The sequence below is a fragment of the Lichenostomus cassidix genome, chromosome Z, assembly GCF_008360975.1.
Source record: "Lichenostomus cassidix isolate B80296 chromosome Z, HeHo_3.0, whole genome shotgun sequence".
Classification (NCBI taxonomy): domain Eukaryota; kingdom Metazoa; phylum Chordata; class Aves; order Passeriformes; family Meliphagidae; genus Lichenostomus; species Lichenostomus cassidix.
This window is the reverse complement of record NC_139511.1, coordinates 73,432,062-73,449,689: the sequence shown is the minus strand read 5'-3', so window position 1 is coordinate 73,449,689 and position 17,628 is coordinate 73,432,062. Positions and strand designations below refer to the sequence as shown.

Below are 17,628 nucleotides of genomic sequence, written 5' to 3'. Positions count from 1 at the left end.
ACCAAAATACCCACCAATAAAAAACTCTGAGCCTAAGCATGCCCGGGGGATGCTGAGGGTGCCCAAGATGCAGGTCCCACAGGATCATCCCTCTGGGTGCCACCACAGCAGTCAGGCTCACTTGGCTGGAAACTGAATCTGGTACAGAAACTTGTGACTCAGATAGAAAACCTTAAAACAAGAGATTTCTTTCTGGTGAGCACAACAGCATCCTCAGTATGCCATGGGCCTGTGTCCAAGTAAAGCCAGGGATGGGCAAAGCACGTGTAATCTCATTTTCCCCCTTCCCAGGGAAGAAAAAGAGATGCTTCCCTCCTCAACGTCCTTCTACCCAAACCCCTTCTTTGTGCTGATGTTGGCACATGCATCTGCCCTGCCCTTGGCTCAGGAGGTGATGTCCCTGGATCCACAGGGTGCTCCTGTGTCAGCAGGATCCTCCATTCCCTAACAAAGCGACCGGGGGCTGTGCTGTTTGTGGGATGACTCCCAGGCAGGGTGATGCATCACGGGGTCCCAATGAGCCTCCAAAACTCCTGTCCCCAGGTGAGGTGGAGAGAATCAGCTAAGCAGAGCTGGGCACAGCAGGGTGTCTCTGCAGGTACAGGGAGCAGGGATCCTCCAACCCCTCAGTATCCCGAAACCCCCATGTTGGGGTGGCTGCAGCAGCCTGAGCTGGATTTGTGCTGGAGCAGGCAAGAGCAGATGGTCTGTAAGGAGAGTGCCTTGGGCCAGCTGAGCCCCTGGGCTGGCAGGAACATACTCCCACATCCCGTGGATTTGAGCCTTTCGGGAGCAAACAAGACAGTAGGAGCTGATGGCAGCTCAGCCCAGTCTGGAGGGGTCTCACCACTGAAGTGTCCCCCTGCCTTTCCTCACCTCTCATCAATGCATAAATGGATTTTGTCACTTTTTGGGGTTTTTTCTGCTTTTTCTACCAGGACCCCCAGCATCCTCGCCCACCAGCAATGGCTGGGGGCAGCCAGGAGCCCACCCCAGCAGAAGGCTGCTGTCTGGCTCTGTCTCAGGGCTGCAGGCAGGATGCAGGCAGGATGCAGACAGGCTGAGCAGTCTGCAGTCTCCACCTAGAGCCCAGAACAGCCTCTGCTCCACAGCTGAGCCCATGCACGGGGATGTGCACTGGTCCCACCACCCCTGCTCTGAACTCAGCTGTGCTTTTAGCAGGCAGCAGCAGTTCTGCCAGGGGTGCTCCTGACACTCTTCATCACCAACCTGTGTGAGTAAGAGGAGCCTCTGCTGGGTCCCACCATCACTGGGAGATGCCCAGGGCATCCACTGCCCAGCAGAGACAATGAGACACCAAGTACCATCTCTGTGGTCCCACCATGTGCTGGAGCAGGGGCTAGTCCCCTCTGTGGCCTTGAAATCTTGGCCCTTCCAAGGTGAAAAGGAGCCAGGAGAAACCACACACTGATTTATGAAGTAAAGGTGATGGTTATTTTTTCACAACACACCTGAGCATTGCAAAGATATAAGGTATAAAACCTTACCAGCACATTGAATTAAAGTCCAATATGCCAGTCTTAAAGGGATTTTTTTTAGAATCGTAGTTCTGCTTCCCATCAAACTCTCAACTGCATGATGCACTGCTAAATAAAATGGGTTAATAAACTAAAATAGGTTTAGAGCAGAGCTGAGTGTGGCTGCCTTGGGCAGACTGGAGACCCCAGTGACCTGCAGAACAGTGGGGACAATGCCCTTGGCATCCCATGTGATGTGCCCTGTTACATCAGTGGCTCTGCGGCCACCTCCAGCTACAATTCAATGTGATCCCCAAAACCTACCCTGCGCTCAGACCGAGGACAGATGTGCAGTGCAATCCCACAGCTGGTTCAATTTAGGGTCTGGCTCAGCTATTCCCAGCTCAGACAGCTCCTAGTGCTTGTGGGGAACAGCTCCTGAGGGGAATCCCCTCCTTCCTATCAGTGCAAAACTGCCGGTTTTTTGGCACTCCGTTAAAACCTGAGATCTTGGGCTCCATTAACCCGTCCAGCACCTCACCACCACTCTCCAAGGAGGTGCTGCCTGGCTCTCCCTGGCCCCCACTATGCTCCCTTGCCATGCAGCCTAAGATCTCAGGTTTTAACCAGGGGCTGTGTGGTTTGTGAGATGGCTCCCAGGCAGGGTGATGCATCACGGGGTCCCAATGAGCCCCCAAAACTCCTGTCCTCAGGTGAGGTGAAAATCAGCTAACAGCAGAGCTGAGCACTGCGGGTATGGGGAGCAGGGATCCTCCAACCCCACAGCATCCTGAAATCCCCAGTCACAGAGGAGCCGGGTGCTTCCTACAGCCACCATTCCACTCGGGAAAAGCGGCAAGTTCAAAGCACGCAGCCAGACATTTAATCCAGGGCTCTCCAGTAACTCCAGCCCCGCACGAGACCTGAGCGACAGCAGCTCCCGGAGCCTCCCGAGGCCAAGCCCAGCGCTGTCCCTGCGGGAGCAGCTCGGCTTGGCTGGCTCGGGGTAACGGCAGGGCCAGCTGTAATTGATGCCCAGCCCTGCCCTTCACCTGCCGGCGCAGGCAGCCTGCCAGCCTGCTCCCCGGGCTCCCTCTCCTGCCTGCTGCTGACACTTGCACGGGGTGTGTGTGGCCCTGGATGACTATGCAAAAGAAGAAGAGAAAAAATTAAAGAATTTGTAAGAATGTAAAAAAAAATTACTAATTTTTTAAGTTATGTAAGGCTAATATATGTAATAAGCAAATGTAGATATAATTATTATATATGTGTATAATTACTATATATGTGCAATAAGCATATATACTTCTTATTTTGCTCATATATTAATATATGAGCAAAATAAGAAGTAATTGAATACAAGAATAAAGTGATAGAAATGATACAATAGTAAATAATAAAAATAAAATAATAAATAGACTGCAAAGAATTAGAGAATGTTTCCAGAGACGTAAGTGCAGGAATGTGTCTCCCTTCCACTATTTTTCTCCATGCTTGAGAGCAGGAGGATGCAGCTGGGGATGCTCCTCAGAGCCACCCACAGGGCTGCATTCCCCATGTCCCTTCAAGCACTACATAGATATATGTGTGTGCATGAATTTAGAACAGCCTTTGAATTCTCTGGGAGTATAGAAAATAAATCTCTTCAAAGCTGCACAAAGCTTTTGCTGGGGGAGTCCCACAGTGATTTACAAAAGCAAGGACAGCTTGATGTTTATCAATATCAGAAATGTAAGGAAAAAAGGGTTTCCAAGCTCTACAAGTTTCTGCAAACCCCTAAGTGAAGGTGTCTACAGAAGGGCAGCATATTTGCTATTTCTCTGCTTGTGCTGGGTTCCTAAGGAGCTGGCACAGCTCACATCCACTCTGAGGTTCACCACCAAGATGCTCCACATCCCCACAGAAGAGCTATACAGAGCAGCTCGAGCCAAGGAAGAGGCTTTTCCCACTGAATCTCCATCTCACTGTGGGAAGAGCTCATCAAACTCTTCTGGAGGAGAAGCCAAAGGCTGCAATGTTGGCTCAAGCACAGATCTGAGAGATGATGTGGTGCTGTGAGCTCACCACTGTGGCACATGGCACACACACCTGTATGGCTTCAGGCTCTGCTCCAGGGGCCTGGGGATCTTTTTTCCCCTGTCTCTCAGTGAAGCAACCTCTCTGATGTTTGCTGGGTGATGCCATTTCAGAGACAAGTGGTACCGCTCTGTTTTATGTGCACAAATTGGACCACCTGTAATTAAACTACTTTTTTTAAAAAAAACAGCCTCAGAAAGAGGACTGATAGGTTTTTGCAGTCAGTGCTGGATATGGTGTACAGGTCAGATGCTCTCCAGCCACACTTGGATCCTCCTGCCTCCACCTCTGCCAAACCACAAACTGTTCCTCACCAATAATCATGTTGAGAATGGAAAAAAAATCCGCCTTTCAGCATTAACCATTAGTGTATTACTTAGAATAATACAGAACATCACAGAACCATCAGGGTTGGGAAAGGCTTCTAAGATCATGGAATGCAACCAACTTCCATGTCCCAATTGCCACAGTATCCACCCAGTGTCTGTCATTACAACTTAGAGCTCCCACAATGCTGAAAGGGCTGCTATCATTGGGAGGATGTTTGCTCAGATTAAAAATGCTACAGGACAGGAATAATTTCAGCCCATTCCTCCCAAAACCTCATGCTCAGCTTGGCAAACACTTCACATTGCATCCACTTTTACTAAAGGGAATTGATCAATTCTGCAGTACCTTGTGCCAAAATGTCTACATCCCAAGAAAAGCCAAAATGTCTACATCCCAATATTCTCCTCTTCCATCCCCCACCTGGGATGAAAACAATGTTTTTTTGGCCACCTTCCTGGTTGAGCCCCTCCATAAATGGTCACACCAATCATCTCAAACCCAACTAAGGCCACCGAAACCCAAGTGTAACCTCTGCCAAAACCCACATGATTCATTTCAAGGGACTAGAGGGGAAAGGTCTGGAGGGAAAGCCATTCAAGGAGGGGCTAAGGTCACTTGTTCAGCCTGGAGAAGAGACTGAGGGGAGACTCACTGCAGTCACAACTTCCTTGTGAGGTGCAGAGGAAGGGCAGGCACTGATCTCTGCTCCACGTGTCAGGGACAGGACCCGAGGGAAGGGCTGGAGCTGTGTCAGGGGAGGGTCAGGCTGGATATCAGGAAAAGGTTATTCCCTCAGAGGAAGAACCACTGAACAGGCTCCCCAGGGAATGGGCACAGCTCCAAGGATGCCAGAGCTTCAGAAGAGTTTGGACAATGCTCCCAAGGATCATTGGGGTGCTGGTGCAAGGCCAGGGGTTGGACTCTATGATCCTTGTGGGTCCTTTCTGGCTCAGGATCTTCTATGTTTTCATGAAGTTCCTACAACCAGAGCCAAGAACAGCACTGGACCAAGGAATGGTCATTTCTGGGACATCAAGAGGTTGCAGTAAAATGATGAAGAAACCCTGTGTTGGTGGGTTTGCCATTGGGAATGTATCAGGATGTGCAGCAGCATATGCAATTACAGTAGGCTAGGCAATAGGGTAAGCCATAGGGTATGCATTTGGGTGTGCAACAGAGCAGGCATTAGGGTGTGCAACAGGGTATTCATTAGGGTATGCCATAAGCTATCAGGGTATGCCATCAGGATATACAGTAAGGTAAACATAAGGTATCCATTTGGGTGTGCAACAGGATGCACATTACGTTGGATGTGTATTAGGGAGTGCTTTAGGATATCCTATAGGGTACACCACAGGGTATGCCATAGGGAATACATTATGGTATGTAATAGGGTGGCATTAGGTTATACCATAGGATATGCCACAGGAAGTGCATTAGGGTATGTAATAGGGTGTGAATTAAAATGCACCATAGGGTATGTGATAGGAAATGCATTAGGATATGCTACAGGGTATGCACTAGGGTGTACCACAGGGTATGCCATAGGAAGTGCATAAGGGTATGTAATAGGGTGTGGATTAGGATATACCATAGGGTATGTCACAGGGAATGCATTAGGCTGTACCACAAGACATTCACCAGGGAATGTCACAGGGTATCCAGTAGGATATATGCTAGGGTACACCACTGAGTATGCATTAGGGTATAAATTTTGGGATACATTAGGGTGTGCAATAGGGTATGCCACAGAGTACCCTAAGAGCTATCAAATGCAGTGTGCCTTAGGGTATCCACTGGGGTGTGAAATGGGGTATTCATTAGGGTATGCCACAGGGTTTGCCACGGGGTATATCCAACAGGGCATCCAGCAGAACCAGCTCTTCTCCACTGGCACCAAGGCGATTCCAAGTGCAGGGATGCACCAGGCACTGGCTCTGGCTGCACGCCAGCAGGCTCTGCTGCTCTGTGTCGGGATGTTCATTGCGTGATTTTGGCTTTTTTTTATTATTATTATTAAAAGAAGGTATCAGCCTTCTGTTTGATGTGCTGTTGGCCGTGGTTGCCAAGGGGAGCAGTGTACAATTACAGCCCCAGTGATGTCCACTCTAATAATACCCTTGGCTCTGCATAGCTCAGATGCAGACACAGCTCTGCTATAAAGAGCACGGTTGTTCCAGCAGAGGAGTACTCTAACTTATGTTACATGTGAAGGGTTTGTGGCACATTGCTTAACATCCCCACTGAAAAAAATAATAAAAGCCTGGGCATGCCAGTGAGTGAAACTATGACAAGCAAAAACCTCTTGCGGGAGACTTACTTTCAATGTAATTAAGAAGGTATCTCTAGAGACATGAAGAATCTATGTATGGGTCCCCTAAGATGTTCTTTCATGTCCCCAGCTATCCAAGCTCCCTGGGCCCTGCTCACCCAGGTCCATCCCAAAGGCTCACACAACTCAAAATCACTCTTGCTACCAAACAACTAAACCAAACCCAATGAGGAGAAAATCAAACCCAAATCACAGAATCACAGATTTGTTTAGGTTGGAAAGGCTTCTAAGATCATCAAGTCCAACCATTCCTTCAGCACCACCCAGACCACCAGTGACCCATGTCCCCAGGTGACACATCCACACAGTTTTGAAATCCCTGCAGGAATGGTGCCTCCACCACTTCTGTGCCAGGGCTGGACAACCCAGATGCCAAATGATCACCCCAGAGCCAAGCTCCCACATGAAAGCTCTACCAGCTGTCCACTCCATGACTTCCCTTTCCACATCTCTTTTCCTGGAAGGTTGGCAGTCCTGAAATTCAAGATTCAGCCAAGATTTTGGACCAAAACACCAAGTGAGGGATAAATTGAAAGCAGAGTTTTCATGGTGGATCCCCTTAGAACATGAAGTGGACCAAGCTGGCTGCAGGGAAGCTCTTCAGAGGAGCTGCTGGCAGGGAGGGGGATGACGTGACAACACTCCTGTGCTGCAGCACTGGCATTTCTTTTGGGATCAAAACAAGTGCCCTGAGATAAGCTGTGAACATGTGCAACCCTTGAGCATGAGCACCTTGTCAACAGCTGAAATAGAAGAGAAGCCAGCTTAGAAAGACAGTTCACTGCCTCTTCTCCAGGAAAAAAACCCCTTGCAGCTTGTTTTAAGGTCCAGCAGGGTACAGGGACGCCGTCTATAGGTATAGGGTTGCTGTCTACAGGTACCAGCAAGCTGGCAGGGCAGTTCAGCGGGTTCACGCACTAATTCCTGAGGTCCTCTGGTGGGGTGAGCTGTTGCCATCGCAGTCCTGAGGGAAAGGGACAAACAAGCCCCTACAAAACAGGAGCATCTGCTGGGAGCAGATGGGGGGTGAGCAGTGCAGCCCCAGGCGCCAGCAGCACGGGGAGGGATCACACTGATCCCGATTTATCACACCCCGGCACAGTAATTCCCCAGCTCGCCGGTGCCCAGCAAGCCGAGCTCCTTACGTCCGGGGATCAGATTAGTCTGAAAGGTGCTAGAGAGACACAAATCCTGCTCTGCAGCAAGCGTTTTATTAAAGGTTTATTTTTCTCTTTTAATTAATGGTAAATTATCTAGAAATGGCTGATGGAAAATATCTGATGGTGGAGGGGCTGGGACTGGAGCTGGGTAATGTTATATCATCAATCACATAAAAATGTGATTATAAAATGGATTATATGTGTATATATACATATATATGTATATGTATACACACACATGGATATATAATAATTGGTATCAATATTTTAATATCTCATATATCTATAGGATATTTCATATTATTCTGTAACATGATATAATATCCAATATGTCTTATTGAAACTGATAATATCTCATATATCAATTCCAATATACCGTATTGATATTGATAATCAACCTCCTTATTTCACAGCAAAGCAACTTTAATGACTCTTCTGTGCCTCACACCTGGCTTTGTCTCCACCCAGGGCTACCAGGCCTGAATGCCTCAAAAATTCCTGGTTTAGGGTTTGACCGAAGCATTTATAATCTGTGTGAGTGCATTTGATTATTTTTTTTTGAAAAAGAAACAGTTCTTGGAGAAAGTCAAAATCCTTTACTATCAGAAAGGAAATGTTAAATTATTTAATTTCACACAGCACTTTGCTTTTGAACTGTAGTGATCTGTCACCTTTCGCCCCATCAAGACATTTATAAAAGATGTGCAGTTTGAGGCTGAACAAATCCCTTTGGCATATTTCTCTGTGCTTCAGCATATGAACTCGGTCACCCGCACACCCTGCTTGCTCTTTGCACTTCATTCCTCCCCAGCTCTCCACAATGCTTCCATCACACTGTGACTGGCTGCATGTTCCTGAGAAGCACTTTGAGTCTCTCTGGAGATGGAAGATACATTATTTATCCTACATGCATGCTGCAAAGAGCTGAATGTGAAGCCACTTACTCTTGCACAGGATGCTGCAGTATAAATCAGTTTACTGTGTCTGTTTGCATGGGTGGAAATGCTGGGGCAAGAGAAGAAAGCAAACTGGAAGAGTCCTCCCAGACCTGGGACTGCCATCAGCATCAATTGTGGGCTAACACCCTGCTGATCCCTGGCCATCTTTCCTGGACTTTATTTTGGATTCCTCAGATCACTCAGCCTACAACAGGGGAAGATGCAAGAGTGACCTGGTATGGGAAGAATGGGATGCACAGCAGGTTTAGAGCTCCCTCCAGCCCCTTGCTGCTAATTCTGAGACTGATTCTGACTGCAATTTGTCTCATTCTGGTTTATAATCCCTTTGGAAATACTCATCTGGAAAAAACTCACCACCTGGCATGGGCAATGGGCAGATGTGTATGCTGCCTGAGCGCCTTGCAGAGGACACTGGGCACAGGCAGAGATGCTGGGTTTAATATGCACCCAGAACAATGAGAGAAGCAAAGCTGTGTCTGTGCAGAATTATCTGATATTGATTTTCACTACTTTATTTTACTTCTTATTTCCCTGCTTGCTGTGTTGCCCCAAAGGCAACTCAAGGTCCAGGAAGCCAGGCACAGCATCCAAGAGAGGATCTCCAACAACACCAAGAAGAACAAGAAGTTGAGTGATGCTGAGCAACAGGCTTGTGTGGAGAGCAGAGAAGTGAACTGTGAGTTCTGCATGTCTCACAGACGTGTGTGTGTGAGGGAACAGCCAAATGGGAATGCACACGAAATTACAGATGGAAAATCATGGTTTCAACTCTGTCTCCAGAGGCTGAAAATTGGAGGTGCATGTGACACCCTCCCAGAAAGTGACTCCTCTCTGATGGTGGCACTGCAGTAAAACACACTCCTCTCAGCAGACAATTGGGCAGTAGAGGACAGACATTTTTTCTCATCTTCCAACATGATTTAGAATCATCTAGAATGGAAAAGATCTCCAAGACCACCAAGTTCACCCATTAACCCATGGACCAGTTATCACAGCTGTTGCTTTTTTCTCCCCTCTGCAACTTTGCTGTCACTGATGGTTTTGGAGCAGACCAACCAGCCAGTTCTCTGTATATAGATCAATCGGCATAATGAGAAAATACACAATTATTTCAGTTTTGTTTGCAATCAGGAACCAGGAGTGAGTCTTTCAGCCAAGTGATACAGTCAAAAGCCTGCATCTTGGCGTCTAAGACCACCAGGGACTTGTCTTGGTGTCGCTGGTGCTGAGATGGACCCTCCGCTCTAACTGCCTGCACTTGAAGACCCTCCCAGTACACTTCTTTCCATGCCATGGGGATGCTGCCTCAGGCAACTGACTCATTTCACAGACAGACCCTGGTGTGAGATGCCAAAATCCTACATAGAGTTCATGAAATGGGAACGAAGAGTACCTTGATAATGCCCTCAGTGTCACATTATCTGTGGTAACCATTAAAGATGTGCACAGACAAAGCAGCAGGTGCAATTTGAACTCCTCAACTGTGTTCAAAAGGAAGCTGGGAACAGCTCAGTTCCAAACACATGGTAAAACCAGGTGAGGTGATGCTACCAGCATCTGAACAGCTAACTGTATCTCATTACCTGCAACATGTTGAGGAGCAGACTCCGGAATTTGGTTCCTTCCACCATGAAAAGGGCCATTTTATCACACAGCTTGGCTGCTGTGGAAGCAAAGCTGCGGTCTGTCACCGCTTTCTGGTAGATGGTCTTGACTATCTCCCCCAGCATCTCCTCCGAGTTGGTGGAGTTCTGGGCCTCCTCCATGAAGGTGGTGAGCTTGGAATCAACATCACTGCTGTTGTTTCTCATGCTGTTGAGAATTTCAATTAATTTGTCCATTTTATTCTTTTCAGGGTCGGTGGTTTCCACCGTGACTTCGTCCTGGTCCGTGAAAAGGGAAAGACAAGGCGTCTGTTACACAAGGAAAAAACAGATATATCAGCCCATGTCCTTGCACAAACAGCAAAGGGGGAAGGGGATTGGGAAGACATACAGAGAGAGAAAAGACAAAGCATTTTTTAGTGGCACAATGATATAAGCTCAGCATTGGAAAACACAAGCGCATGCATCCTGCCCCAGAAATGTCCCCTTTCCCCACTTCCCACACCACTCAATCCCAAAATCCTACCCCTCAGCTCAGGGAGATGAGTCCTTGTGGTTCCTGAGCAAGGATGCCAAAGTCTGACCACCCCTGACTGCCTCTGGCATCATGGACCAGTTTCTGGTGTGTGCAACATCACGATAATGGACATTTTTTTGCCTCTATTTAGCAAGTGTACTGATGTTTGCAAAATGCTCAGACAGCAATCCCACAAAAATATCTACTTTTTAATATATATTTAATGATATAAATTGAGCTCAAAGAAGTCACATGATCTCAGCATTCAAAAGACTCTCAACTTTTTCATCTCTTGGCTGCTACACTTTTCACTTCATGTCTTCATCACAGAAATAATTGTTCTTTTCAACATTTTATTATGCATTTGCCCCTTCTTCCCCAGTGTCAGGCATGCATCCTGCTTCTTCTAGTCTGCTCTCTTCTACCCCTCTAGCTCAATCTTATAATGTACTATACAATACAAGCCTGTAGCAGTTTTTTGGACAAACTCAACCCCAAACAGCAGTTGGGATTTGTCCAAACCTCCCATCAGGAGGCTGGTTGTGTTGACAACACCCACCCAAAAGTGGGTGCTGATGTGATTTTTTTTCTTATGAGACTCTAAATTCTTGAGAAGAGCATTAAAATGGATACTCTGAAAGTCTCTACTATACTCCCATTGCTTTAAAGAACATAAAAATAACTAACAAAATTTCCTACACCCCCTCGTGCCACCTCCAGAAATAGTAAATGCTCATGCATTCAAAGGTATACATTTCCACCATGCACTCCCATGGAATTGTATATGTTCAGGTTATTTTTGCTCCATATTTTGGAAATCTCATTAGAGATAACCCCATGGATGCTTTTTACAGTCTGACAAAAGAATCTCAAGAGAAAGAATCTGAGTTTCACAGGGGGCAAATGGAGATATCATCTCCAAATTCCTCAGAAATCTGTGGCTGAATATTGTTTCCAGAAAGGATTTCTCCTCCGTCACTTGCATGCAGTACTTTTGTTATTGTTGGGTTGTTGGAAGGAAGGGGGGAGATAAGGGCACTTCAATTCATTGCAGAGATAAATGGATATCAGCTTTAAAGCAGCAGAGTCCAGCTGCTTTATTCAGCACTCAAAAGTCAAAGTTTGGGATTTGGCTCTGTAATTGCAGAGAGACAAATTGCCTTTTTAAGACTTTTTTTGCAAAATGAATGAGCTCTTCAGACCAGGAGGGAGCTCATGTGTGCACTAGCCTTCCCCCATGGATACAGGGAGAGTTCCCAGTCCCTGGAGAACTCAAGCTGATAGCAACCTCAACCAAGAAGTCAAGCTCAAAGCTTTAATTCTGCCAATAAAAGGCCTCCTGAAGAAGCACAATGACACCTCAAGAGAATTGCTGACATTGGGGGATTAAGATAAGTTGGGAACATTGATGGAAAGGTCCCTTGAGCCCACCCCACCCTTTGTATGGAGAATGGCCAACGGCCAGACTCTCAGAAAAAGAAAAACTCAACATTCCCCTAAGAAATAATACCTTTTCTTTTAGTCTCCTCCTCAGCCTGTCTTTCGAAGACTGAAGCAAATTGATCTTGGGTCTGTCCCCAGCGCGCTCGTGGACACTGTCTTTCCGCTTGGTCTCGGGCTCGGGGATGTACTGCTGGGACTGCTTCTCCAGGGCCTCGGGGCCCCGGGGTGCCTCCACGGGGGTGTGCACCGTGCAGGCTGAGCTGTCCTCGATTTTCAAATTCTCAGTCTCTTTGGCGTTTCTGTGCGTTTCTTTGTCGTTGGGTGAGTGCTTCTGGTTGTGGTGCCATCTCCGGTTCTGGCTGTAGCCGTGGTGGCCCGTCCTGCCCGAGGAGTGGGGGGCCTGGCCTCCTTGGTAGAGCTTCTGGTGGTCCCTGTTGTGTTTGGTGCCACCCTGCTGATGATCCGCGTGCTGCTGAGACTTGTTCCCGCTGGGAAGTCTCTGCTGTCGCCTGGAAAGTCAAAGAAAGTCATTGAAAAGCCAGTTGGCCTCAGAAAATAGGTTTTAATTTCTATTAGTTGGAAACCAAATAGATTTTTTGCTTTTATTGTTGATTTTTTTAAAAATTATTTTTTAATTTATTTTGCAAACTGCGTGGCAGGGCATTACAAAAAAGAAGTCAAAGAAAGTAAAGAAATTTCACCCATTGCTTTGTGGTTCTGTTGGGCAAACAGATCTGTCCCACCAAACAGCCTGGCCCCTGGCAGAGGAGCACAAAAGGGGAGGCAATTTCTTCTCACCTAACAACCTAGTACCAAGTCATGCCTCTAAATCTCTTTCCATGACAGTCATATTTCAGATTAAAGCTTTTGTGAAGTTGGATAACACGACTTTGGTTCCCAGGAAAAATTCTCCCAGGTTTCTGTGTTACTTCCACACCAGTCAGGGAGACAGCAGCAGGAAGTCAGGTAGGCAAGCAACACCAGGAGATATTTTTTTCTGAAGGCTTTAGGAGCTTCTGATACACCTGGCTTACAGCATCACCTTCTCCTCTTGCCTGCCGACATGGCACACTGCTGCATGGGTTTGCAATGAGTCGTTTTAAGTGCATCAGGAATTTCTAAGTAGAGAAAAAATTAACTAAAAACCAAGTTACCAAGCACACTGGTAATTTGCCCACACCAAATGATTTTGTTTGGCCTTATTTTATGCACCTCCTTCAGCACTGCTACACCAGGACAGGACACATGCATGGATGAATAGGAGGATCATACTTGGCTCTGGCAGCACGGGAAACCAGGACCACAACCTCCAGAGAGAGGACTATGTGTGGAGAGATCCAAATGGATAACATGGAAATCCAACAGCCACAAAGAGGAGGAATTGCCCCCAAAGGGTTTACTCGAGAGACTACAACATCTCAGAAAGAGCAAGCCCCTGAGTGCTGGCCGTAACCGGTAGCCGAGATGGCAAATCCCCAAAGAAATGACAGTTGAATGGAAGAAATGCTCTGGCAGTCTCAGGCATCTCAGATTTCCAAACAGGCTGCAGTGTGGCTGTCCCCAGCGGAGAAGGATAGTTGGAATGCCATCATCCAGGATGCAAATAAGATGGAGATGGTCCTGGCACTGGCTGCCTTCACCAGAGCTGAGTCTTCACCAGGGTTACCCTAAGCAGCTGCTCCCTGCCTGCCCACTGCCTCTTTAACATTGGTCTTGGCTCCGAGAGCCCACAGGATGTTTTAATGCCTGCTCCTTACAAGACTGCTGTGAGCAGTGGTTGAAGATGACACAGAACACCTCTCCAGTATCAGCCCCAAAAACAGGGAAACAGCTGTGAGCACTGCGGTGACCACAGTGGCTTGCATCCATACTGGTTTTGTAGTCATAATAAAACCCCTGCTCAGCCTCACCCCTTATTCCAAACGCCCACCCCAATTCAGATAAACAGCAGGGTTTACTTTAAACCCATCCCACAGCAATTAGTTTTATTTTCATCATGGGCACTGCTCAGCTAAGGGTGCTTGGACAAAGGAAGCAACCATTCACAAATACATTTCAATGGTCAGCAGTCTCTAACCCTGCCTGCCAAAGCCATCTGCCCATGGAATCTGTATTCCTTGGCATCCCCAGGAGTCAAAACCTATTTTCCAAGGCCAACTGGCTTTTAACCATACAGAGTGAGGGCTCGTGTTTAGCAAATGCAGGATGAAGAGGCTTGTTCGTGGCACTGGAAGGAATTAGTATTTACTCTCAGACCACCAGATCCGGTTTTCTGAGATATTCAGTGTGTGGTTTTTTGGGTTTGGCTTTTTTTTTTTTCTTTTTTCAAACTGAATGGCAGGGAATTAAAAAAAAAGGGGAAAAAAAAAAAAAGGAGATGGGAAAAGCTTTCCTGTTTGCTGGAGCCTACAAGCATTTTATGAGTACAGATTCTCCACATCAAGTTTTCCTGGCATTTCTTTGTTTCCTCTCAGTAACGCAATCACATAAACCACTTTGTAAAGAGCAATGCTTATTAAAAGGGGAATGTCAAAATAAAAGTTAGTTTAAAACTTTATCTGGTACTAAGCCCTCACAAATCTAAGTGTGCAAGAGTTTTGCTTTCTGTGGTTTTGCTCTTCCCTCAGATATCTGAGTTTAACTGTTTGGTTGCTCTTCAAATCTTGCATTATAAACCAGTCAGTCTGCTAATTTATTTGATTTGTAAATATTTAACAAAAATTACAAAAGTTTCACAAAGATATGGCTGTAATTTCAGAAGCAAGAGAAAATGCCTGGAAATGAGCTGGGAACCAAACTTGGCCATAAATTCCTGCAAGAAAGACATGCAAGGACAGTTTTTTTCCTGAAGACATAATGATATTATAAACCAAACTCTTTATGTTTAAGGGCTATGAATGAAAAAAAAAAGTTTAAGATTAAAAACCCAGCCAGTTAAGCCAATGTGGAATGTGCAAGATTGTTCACTTTGGGGCTGTTGCAACAAGGTGGGGGAGAGCAGGCAGCTCTGTCCCTCTACAGGACAGTGAAAAGGTGATGTCCCCATGGCAAGGGGCAGACCAAAGCTCTGCAGTCACTGACCAAAGGGTGGAAAACATCAGAGTTAAAAAAGTTTCTGGGAAAAAACTGCAAGGAATAAAAGAAAAAGGAAGGAGAATGGCAAACAAGGAGCAATGTCTGTGACTTGGCAGCAATCAGGGGTCTAGACAATCATCCAGCATTCAGGCAAAGACTCGTGTGCTTTTATCTTTCCAATACCCCAGCAAAGAAGAAAAGCCATGAAGAAATAGTATCTGCAGGGAGGAAGAGCCAAAGCAGGGAGAATGGAGCTCAGATCTTAAAACTTACTTGGCTGCACAGCATCTCAAAGCCTGGGAGGTTGGGATGACCCACCCATGCTCTCAGGTGTTACCAAGGAGCTGGGGACACAGAGAGCCCCAGGAAGGGACAAGGTGGGGACCTGGGCATTGCCACACTCCCATTGGGGGTTGTTGGTGGAAAAAACCACAAGGTTGTTGTTGTTCAAGGGCAGCACTGCAGGTGCTCAGATGCCAGCTTGGGGTGCTGTCCCAAGATGGTGCCTTGGGGTGATGTGACAAGCCTGGGGAACCAGGCCAGGGGAGGACCCAGAGGCACTTCCCAACCCAGGCTTTTAGGTCTGAGATGCTGAAGGGAGGAACAGCTGAAGCTTGAATCACACAATGACATCTCTAAGAAAAGCAAGAATTCACCCCAGAAAAATGCTGCAGTTACTAGGAAATCATTCCTCTGTCCCCCTCTGCTCATCCTTAGCTGTAAGGATGCAGTGTCTTGCAGGGAACCATAATTCAGCTACAAGAAAAAGTATCTAGACAGCACAATGGTTTCTTATCTCTTGACTCCATTTAACATTAAATAACTATTTTCACTTCAAAGCCAAATTCCAATTCAGTTCAAAACTCCCCCTGACTTCAGTGGGATTTGGCCACTGGACACCATGGAAACTAAAGAGACATTGAGAGTCACAAAGAAATTGCAAAAGTACTAAAAACCAAAGGGAGACAAGTCAAGGCTGCCAAGCTGGAAATAGGATGGTATTGCTTCTGCTATTGTTTCTCCACCCATTTTTTTATTTAATTAACTAAATGAGGTACCTTTCAACAGAATTTAGATCTGACAAATGTCTGTTCTGTCAGAGAAGCCTACGCAAACAAATCTAAGGCTTCAGCTGTCTCGGTGATTAGCAGCCTACGTGCTCAGAAATACGTGATTCCTGCAAGTTTTTACTACATCGTTTGCTCCCAGGGAAAGGAGCTGCAAGGCACAAGGCTGGGGAAAATAACTCTAGACACGTGGACAGCTGTGGTCTAAAACACAGTTGCTCTGTCCTGTCAGCCTTGCCCATATCCCCACGAGATGGGTCCTCTCAGAGCCCCCACCATTTGTCTGGCATGTGGGAAGCTGGAGGACAACGTGGGGCTGCATTCTCCCAGTGGCTACGTGGAGATTTGGGTAAGCAATTCCTACAAATTCCTACTGAGAGTCACATTAGAGCACTGGTCCCATGAGGGGCAGCTGAGGGAGCTCAGGTGGCTCAGCCTGGAGAAAAGGAGGCTCAGGAGGCACCTTCTGGCTCTGACAGGAGGATGTAGCCACGTGGGAGTTGGGCTCCTTTTTAAGGGAACAGTGACAGGACAAGAGGAAATGGTCTTGAGCTGTGCCAGGTGAGGTTTAGATTGAATATTGGGAAAATTCCTTAATTGAAAGAGATGTCACGCCCTGGAGGGGTGTGGAGTCCCCACCCATGGAGAGATTTAACAGTCCCGTGGATAAGGCATGTGGGGACATGGGCTAGTGGTAGCCTTGGCAGTGCTGGAGAATGGTTGGACTTGGTGGTATAGGAGGCCTTTTCCCACCTAAACAATTCTGAGATTCTGTGCATCCCCAGTGGCACTTGAGACATTTCCCCCACGATGCAGAGCACCCTGTATGGGCAAACAGATGGAAATACCATCCTGGCACTTGGGGACTGGGTCTCTGCATGTGTGGGTTCCTGCCTGAAGAACCTGCCTGGATGCTTGCCCTCAGTGCCAGCCAATTTCCCCACAGCATGAACCCTCCAGGACATGCTGAGCTCCTTGCAGAGCAGAAATTCTGATTTAGTCCTGCTTTTGTGCAGAGCAGAATACCTGGTGGGCATAGCCAGGGCCACCCAGTAATTAACAACTAGTATGGACATGCAGACACTCAGGCAAGAGGTTGAAAATGAAGAGTGGTACCAAGGTCAAACCTTCTCCATCCCCTGCATCCTTCTGGTGCTTGAATGAAAACCTTTCTCACGGCATTTGACAGACATTAAGTTTCTCTGCACCCTTTTGTCTGCTTGGGCAGGGTCTCATCTCTGTGTGAGGATCAGGAATATGATGCTAAGTCTTGGAAGTATCTCATTATCAGCTTTGCTATTAACATTCCTGCAATTGATCAGCAACTGTTGTTGCAAGGAATGGATTAAGAGCACCGAACCACAGAACGGTTTGGTTTGGAAGAGACTTTAAAGATCATTCAATTCCACCTCCCTGGAGTGGCAGAGACATCTTCCACTCCAACAAAGTGCTCCAAGCCCCATCCAACCTGGCCTGAAACACTTGCAGGATCTGCTGCAGAAATGGACTCTGTGAGACCTTCCATTCCCATGCAGACCCCAGATCCCTATAATGTGTAACACCCCTCAAACCTGGGGAACAGAGCAT

The 17,628-nt window shown here is 46.9% G+C and overlaps 1 protein-coding gene across 4 annotated transcripts in view; it reads right to left on the bottom strand.

The window, feature by feature from the left end:
- The window catches only part of CTIF (cap binding complex dependent translation initiation factor), a 147,450-nt gene that overhangs the window by 31,634 nt on the left and 98,188 nt on the right, over nucleotides 1-17,628 (bottom strand). For 3 of the 4 annotated variants that reach the window (XM_085043830.1, XM_085043832.1, XM_085043833.1), the window contains 2 exons: nucleotides 11,967-12,408; nucleotides 9,919-10,248 (listed from right to left, as the gene is read on the bottom strand). In XM_085043830.1, coding sequence (XP_084899956.1) covers nucleotides 9,919-10,248; nucleotides 11,967-12,408 — 772 coding nt within the window. The remainder of the gene's footprint in view (nucleotides 1-9,918; nucleotides 10,249-11,966; nucleotides 12,409-17,628) is intronic. The other variant, XM_085043831.1, reaches the window with a different exon arrangement.